Source organism: Colossoma macropomum, unplaced genomic scaffold, assembly GCF_904425465.1.
Source record: "Colossoma macropomum unplaced genomic scaffold, Colossoma_macropomum, whole genome shotgun sequence".
Lineage (NCBI taxonomy): Eukaryota > Metazoa > Chordata > Actinopteri > Characiformes > Serrasalmidae > Colossoma > Colossoma macropomum.
The window spans coordinates 6,419,050-6,427,259 of record NW_023494788.1 but is presented as its reverse complement, the minus strand read 5'-3'; the positions used below and the strand labels follow the sequence as shown (position 1 = coordinate 6,427,259).

The 8,210-nt window shown below is 40.4% G+C and overlaps 1 protein-coding gene across 2 annotated transcripts in view; it reads right to left on the bottom strand.

Moving 5' to 3' along the window:
• Positions 1 to 403: 403 nt before the first annotated feature.
• LOC118806655 (septin-7-like) overlaps positions 404 to 8,210 on the bottom strand; it is a 59,062-nt gene continuing 51,255 nt past the window's right edge. For both annotated transcript variants that reach the window (XM_036568156.1, XM_036568157.1), the window contains exons 10-13: positions 6,664 to 6,789; positions 6,028 to 6,163; positions 5,039 to 5,184; positions 404 to 3,488 (exon numbers count right to left, since the gene is read on the bottom strand). In XM_036568156.1, the coding sequence (XP_036424049.1) occupies positions 3,449 to 3,488; positions 5,039 to 5,184; positions 6,028 to 6,163; positions 6,664 to 6,789 (448 nt within the window). In that variant the 3' untranslated portion in view covers positions 404 to 3,448. The remainder of the gene's footprint in view (positions 3,489 to 5,038; positions 5,185 to 6,027; positions 6,164 to 6,663; positions 6,790 to 8,210) is intronic.

Genomic DNA, 8,210 nt, shown 5'->3' with positions numbered 1-8,210 from the left:
TAAATGAGGTCAGATCTAAGCTTCCACAGCTGTGACTGTGTTATTGGTGTCTTTCAGGGTTACGACAGTTAAGGCCAAGTTCTGCAAGCAAGATGTCCCAGCGCCTTGAATGAAGTCCAGATTTCAGTGCTGCAGCTTCCATGCAACCCAAAAGCAACACCAAAAGTTGAAACGCTCCAATATTCAACACCTTGTTTTTTAACAGTGAATGTATTCCTTTCTTTCAATACTATCAATGCTTTTTAATGCTGTGGCCCCAAATAACACAATAAAATGATGCAAATAAATTTGTTTCCATTGTCTCAGTATTAAGAGTAAGACAGCAGCACTGTCGGTGAGCACACACACATCAGCAGAACCAGAGAAACCGAGTGTAGATCTGAGATAAGGATGATGCACAATGTTGTGTTTAGCATAACCATTTCATCTTTAATAGTAATAATGTACAGTTAGGGAGACAGAATAGACAATAATAACATGAAGAAAAATCAATACATTGAAAGCTGTGTACATATAAAAACAAGTAAAAAAATTAGGGGTGGCGGGTTTTGGGCTCTAGCGTTATGAAGGTGAAAGGTTTATGAAATTCTAAAGGGAAAGGTTTTGGGAATGGTTAGGGAAAGTTTTGGGAATGGCTAGGGAAAAATCTGGGGTCTGGGAATGTCTAAAGGGTAGGTCTGGGAATGGTTAGACCAGTTCCTTCCCAACAGGGTCTTCAGGGTCCCCCAGACGGTCCATACTTTTGCTCCAACCAAACTTGCAGCACATAGGGATAAAAGTAAAAGGTGGGCTGTCTGGAGAGTGCTGAGGACCGGGTTGAGAAACACAGGACTAGAGATACGTTTGGGAACAGTTAGAGAAAGGTTTGGGAATGGTTTGGGAATGATTAAAGAGGTTTGGGAATGGCTACAGAAAGGTTTGGGAATGGTTAGGGAAAGTTTTGAGAAGGATTATAGCGAAAGGTTGACTGAGTCCAGCTTTACTGAGAGCTTTGCGCAGCGCATGAGTTCAGAGCACTAACTGTGTTGGTTCTGAGTATCAGGAGTTTCCTATGCACAGCCGGAAGAACGAAAGTGTTTGAACTTGCATAGTGGACGACTCTGTGTGTGTGTGTGTGTGTGTGTGTGTGTGTGTGTGTGTGTGTGTTTTTAGGTGTGACACTTTTGCTCACCCTTGGTTGATGAAGGTTGCGGATGTGTAGATAACCACACTGATAATAAATTACTTTGTCAAATTCAGGTGAAGAGCTGAGGTTAGTATGTGCTGCTCAGTATGTTCTATCTGGCCTGTTATAGTCTAGTCTTAGATCCTATTAGTGAGCCTCACAGGACATGGAGAGGGTTACTAAAGTACAGTATCCCTGTATTTGGGCATTGAGCTTTCAATGAGTGGGGTGGACGTTAGCTCCTTATACTGATTTAAGGGCAGTCACACCGACTGATCCAGGATCAGATCCTCTGCAAACGTCTATGCCGCTTTTAAAAGTAACAGTAACACTGCTGCGCTTCATACACTCGTACCACACTACTGCCATGTAGGGTGCGTATAGCAACACATGGGCTACTGTCAGTAACTGCACTGAAAAAGTGCTGCATTGCATTTATTTGATTTAAATGTTTAAATCAAGCAAATTTAAGGAGTCACTTTTTTCACTGCAGATACAAAATATGGTAGGTGTTTCTGATAAAATGGCCAATGACTGTACAAGGTAGGTTGTAGCTCATAACCTGGCACCTTTCACATTAGAAGAACCTGGAGAAGAAGCCCGGTCCACAACAGTGAGGGTCATGGAAAATCGTTAGTAGGGGGAGATAGATTTTCATCACTCCACAGACAAAGGAAAATAAAAATAATAAAAATAGAAAGAAAAAAAAAACCCACAAACAGATAAAACTGCCCTTTAGGTTTGTGTTGTTCTGCAACCAAATTAGGGCAGATTGAACCATTTATATAAGTATCAACATTACTGTCATCATAACCATCCACATCAGTCATCACTGTTACCATTGAGTACATTTTGACACTCATGCCGACGGCGCATAACACTATGCATTATAGGGACAATATTATCTGAATACATATGATCCAGCAAGGGTTTATTATAATGACAAAATCAAATTGTAACAGTTTAATCAGATGAGCTGGAGCTGTACAGAAACGTGTTACATGGAGCGGAACTTCAGATACTATCTATGACCCCATTAAAGTGAAACACAAACACACACACAACCCAGCTCCACCACATTATCTCCTAAGCAATCTAACAAACTCTCATATGACGTTCAGTAAACCATAAAACATACCCTCTTAAGCCGTAGTCCCACTCAGTTCCTGTCTGGAAATGTTATTACACTGCTGTACACTGTGTGACACAGCAATTTTCCAAAATTTAGAGTGGTTTGACACAAAATGCTCCTTTCTAGAACATTTACAAAGTCAGAATTGCTCACAGTGATGGTGATAGGAACCAGACGTCTGTAGATTTTACTGCTGCACAGAAAGTTATTACATGAAACGGCAGCCTGATGTTTAAGAAAAGTTCTTCAAAATCCATTTATGATGAAGAGGTACATGCAGACGGTTATAAGACAAAACAGTCCCCAAAGAAAATGCATTGTTCAGATTTTTCACTATTTTATCATCAACATTACATATAAAACTCAGAAGACTTGTGTGGGTTCACTGGTGGTTTTGACAGCAAATAAAATGGCTAAATCTGTGTTGTAGACATGGTGACCCCCTGGTTCCTATCACCACCACTGTAAAGAAACCCGAGTCGCCACTCTGATGCACTCTTTTCACACCTCGGTGATTTACATATGCAGAGATTTTAAAAAAAAACGTGGAATGCCCCTTTGACTCTACTTCTGACGTTCACAGCCACATCTGCCACCTACTGATTCAGACCATCTCTTCATATGAGCATCCCCTTGTAGAAGAATGAGTGACATAACAACCGTAACCGAATGAGTGTGTTAATGCATGAATGAAACACCAGCGATGTTTGAAAACAAGGCTGTTCTGACCTCAGCAGACACAATGATAGTACTGCAGTGCTCAATTCCATTAGTTATCAGAGGGACATTTATTAATATCCTCCTCGTCATTACCATCTAACAGACATGCGCTCAGACAGGAGTGCAGTAGCAGCCACTGTCCACAAGAGGGCAAACTGATTAACTGGAGTTAGGTGGACGATGTGTTTGTATGCAAAATGTAGTTACATATAAGCGTCTAAAACATGTACAAAACAAACTTCTGTGTGTTTTTGGAATGTTTTAATGGAATGTTAGAGCAAACGATGAGTGCAACGCTGTGTGTGAGTGTGTGTGGTGTGTGTGTGTGTGTTTGTGTGTGTGTAACCCAGAGGTCATAAATCATGCGAGCATCAAAAGGGATGTAAAAAGGAGTTTCTGTTGTTGTGCTGGAGGAAAGGACTCTGGCCTCGTTAAAAGATTTTCCCTTTCTTCTTGTTCTTTTCCATGGTCCTGAAAAACAGGGGGAAGAACAATGAAATTAGCTCCTTAAGTGAGAGACCTACTTCTGTTTAGACTGGACTTAAATGAAAGCCAAGTATGTGTTTGTTTGTTTACTTTTATATATTTTTTTCCTTTATTTTCAAGACACAATTTTTAGTAAATGGCCAGATGAAAACAAACATTTTTTGAGAACAAACATTCATTAAAAACAAACCAGGAGATCAGCAGTAAATACTCAAACCAGCCCGTCTGGCACCAACAATCACACCACAGTCAAAATCACTGAGATCACATTTTTCCCCCATTTTGATGGGTGATATGAACATTAAATGAAGCTGCTGCCTGTATCTGCATGATAGTATGAGGTGTGCTGCTGTGACATGATTGGCCAATTAGATAACTGCATGAATGAGCAAGTGTTCCTAATAAAGTGCTTGGCGAGTGTATATAATTATATAACACACATGGGACATTTTATTACATATTATATATAGATATAAGGCAGGGGTCGTAACTCAAATGCTAAGAGGAGCCATTTTGACCTTTCAAAAAAAAATCAAACTACCTTGGGAGCCACAACATTTTTTGTCCATTTCACCATCTTGGCTGTAAATATGTCTCAGTATGTGCTAGTATAGGCTGAAAATATAGCATACATGAAAAAGCAGACTTACTTTGCTCTGCTTTAAGCTTCAGCTCAGCTATAGGTGCTTTTCTCGCATCTCAGGCAGGAAACTTTTCCGTAAAAGTTGAACATTTTCTTGTAAAATGTCTCTCAACGTTCGACTTTTTACGAGGCTGAAGTCGCTTCTCATTCACCAGTTTCTTGTTCATATTTTCCCATTCCACCTTAACCGGTGACTGAGGCGCCAGAATGTACCTGCTGCACCATTTAAGGTGGAATGGGAAAATTTGGACAAGAAGCTGGCGAATGAGAAGCGACTTCAGCTTCACGACTTTTTAGTGTTTGTCACTGCAGATTAAACGTATCAGGAAACCAGCTGGAGTGATTATAAACACTAATAAGTCCATTCATCTCCAAATTACCGATGTTCGTCTTAAATCTCTCTCTTTGCCATTTCGTTAGATACTAGCTAGGCGAGACTGTTGTCTGTGTTGCTATGGTGACCAGCAGTCTGCGCTGATCTTCAGGGTTAAAGGGTGAATTAGCAGTTCTACATTAACTCCAGAGTTTAAGACCATTTATTGTTAAACTGTGTTGAACGATCAGCAGAGCTTTATTTTACTGTAAAGGAGGATTATTTTATTTTTACCTACAAATCTAATTCATCTCTGGAGCCACAACAGGGCAGTAAAAGAGCCGCATGTTGCCGACCCCTGATATAGGGAAATATGTATTATGAAGGAGAGAAAGCGAGAGAGAGAGACAGAGGAGAGCAAGGCAGACTGGGGGGTGATAAGAAAAAGAAAACAGAAAGGAAGGAAACAGCAAAGAAACAAAGTAAAAAGAGAGGAAAAACAAACAGATGAAGAGAAGAGTGGGAGAGGCTAATGTGCGGGAAATGCCTCGGGCAGCTGTGTTTGTGTGCGTGTCTCACTTGGAGGCGTCGAGTTTCTGCTGCTCCAGAATGCGCTGCTGCGCCTCCCAGTTGGCCTTCTCCTCCTCAAACTGCCTCCTCTTCTCCTCCAGCTCTTTATACTGCGCCTCCAGGTTCCGCTTCATCTGCTCATGCCGTCGCTCCAGCTGCAGAACAGACACCATCACAGACACAGTCAGCAGTTACACACCTCCTTTGCTGGTGCATTTTCAACCAAACTTTGTTTGTTCCTCAGAAAAACTACTGTCAGACATGTTGTGCGTAGTGAAAACGTCTTTCAGTATTGTATGATATATATTTTTGCCCTTTCACCCACCATGACCACCAGCGGACCACCTGAAAACATGACATCACATATACACAACTGCTACACGCGAAACCTGATCTAGGTGCTGTTACACTTCATTCACAGTCATGATCAAACAAACAACTTCAAACACACTGAGTGCCAACAGTGACACATTCATTCACACAGTATTCACACTGTAGTATTTAAACCTTTTTTCATAGTTTTCTAGTTATGTCAGTTAAAAAGCACCAACTGAACACAGAGAAAATAACAGCATGTATGTTTTTATATTGTTAGGATACAAGGTTATAGATCTGCTAATGTCTAATACCTGCATGCAATAATAATGTGTGCCATATGCATTATATATAGATGCTGTCGGAACAAAACCTCATATTTCCATTTATGTATGTATGTATTTATTTACTTGTTTGTTTGTTTGTTTATGCCAGCTGCCCTTTTACAATACAATACAACATTTATTGTATATTTAAATAAAAAATAAATATTTTCTAATTTCGGGAACCAAAAAGAGATGTTTTCTTTCAGTTTTAAACAAATAAAACACAGATTTTTTAAATTAAAAACACTTGAAAAAGTCATGATCATTTTGTTCCTCGTACATATTAGCCCTATTTTTTGTCCTGAAAATGTGTAAAAACAAGCACACACACACACACAAACACACACACACACGCACCTCTGCCTCGGAGTCCTTCAGTTTCTGTTTCTTCTCTTTGACCTTCATCTCAAACACCTGCTCCATCTCCGTCTCCATCTTCTTCATCTTCATCACATGCTCTCTCCGCTCCTCCTCCATCTGAGCCAGAGGACTCCTGACCACAAACACACACCATCATTAGAAACACTAACACAACCAACACCGTGAGGAACTGTCAATAAACACATCCAACAAACTAATAAACATCCACCAAACTGATAAACATGTACGTACACTGACACACAAACACACACATTCACACAAACAGACGATTCTATCAGAAGTCTAGACTAAAAGTCTCTTTCTAGTGGTGAACAGAATATCCGAAATCTCTGAATAGCAGCCAAATACAAACCACACCTTATCAGTATTCTATAAATGAATGTAATGTTCACAGTGTTCACCTCCTAACTTTCATTTCTTAACAATAAGGTCTTAAATTTCTTAAAAATATTGTTTGTATCCAAACATAAGTACTTTATAACCACACAGGAAAGCATCTTACTCTGCAATACTGTATGACTAACACTGCATTACTAACGCTGACACTAATACTGTATTACTCTGTTATACTGTAACAGCTGTAATTCTCTGAATGGTCAGAAGGTGGCATACTTGGTCAGTTGACCCTTGCTCTTGCTGGCGTCCACTCCGTTGCAGGTGACGGCGGCCAGCTTCTTGCTGCGGTAGTTCTCGTAGTGAACGTTATTGGTCACATCCTTCAGATCCTGCATGTGAGTCCTGATCAGAAACACAGCTTTTTGAATGAGCTGTTTCTGTTTTACAGCTCAGTCACAAAAACCTCAACATACAAATAAGAATCTGTATCTGCAGAGAGAAACTTGAGAACAGAGATGATTTCAGATCTTGGTTTGTATCTGTTTGTGTAGAGCACCTCTGTGCTGCCACCTGGGGGTTTTCCATCCACCTCCATGCAAATTTTTTATGATTTTTGAAAATATATTACAAAAAAAAGAGAAAAACTGAGAAAAAAAAGCTTTAATATTGCAAAAAAAGGTTTGGATGAGGTATAAGAGAAAGGTAAAAAACAGTGATGGAAACAGATTTTTCAAGTAATTGAAGACGTAGTGGAAACAAAAGTCACTCCATTCAGTCAGTACTGTTTGCTGCAGTGATGTTCACAGGGACTCGCTGGGTGACAGTGAAGTGGGATGACAACTTCAGCCCTCACTAAATGGGTCACTGTCCACTCTGCTCTGCCCAGCATCTCTGAACTGTTAGCACTACAGTCAGTAAACTGCTTTACTGAAAGGTAGTCAAAGTTCAAATCCCTTAAATGCCTCAGGTGTGTGACGTCATCTTCAGGAATTTGCTATAGTTCGAAACAACAGCCACGGTTCTGTCCACTTTCTTCATCAATTACAAGCGACAGAATGAAAATGCATTTTAAAAAACTGCCCGGCAGCCTTTTTCCATCAAACTGTGATAAAATGCTTTATGCAATGATGTCATTTCCTGTAATATAATTGTGGATGTATAAGTTTTGCATCATTTGCATCACTGTGTATTTTGATCTGTACAAAATTTCTCTGCCAAGGTCGAAAGAGAAAGGTTGGTGGATATTGGCCTACATTAGAAACTTTATGTCTCTGTCTCAGCTCTTCTTTTAACTTGCCCTCGCCTACTTTGACTCTCCACTGGCATGTGCATTACATCTGCGTTAACAAGTGGTCACTCACGGCCGAAGAGGAGGAGGGGACAGCGAGGAGGGGACAGCGAGGAGCAGATTATTTTCATATAAAACACTTTTTGCGAAGTTTGAGCATATTGTTTATGAGTAATTGCTTTGTCTGGCTATAAACGAGATGTGGAACCGTGGTGTACTCTGCTGAAAAAGCACCACAGACCAGCAAGCAGTTCACGCTGGACTAGTGCTGGTTTAGCTGGTCACCCCAGCAGCAAACCAGTGCCAAAACACAACATATACTGGTGTTGGTGGTGATCAGACATGCTGGTCCATGCTGGTTGTTCTAGCAGGGCAGTGCCTTTTCTTTGTAGTTGTTAGCTGTGTAGGCTTTGGCATGCTATCTAGTCACCTAGCAGAGGAAAGTGAAGGCGTCTCAGCCGTCATATATAAGAGATGGACTATTTTGCAACCTAAAGCAATTCGAATGGATATGAAACGTTAAGCACTTTAAACT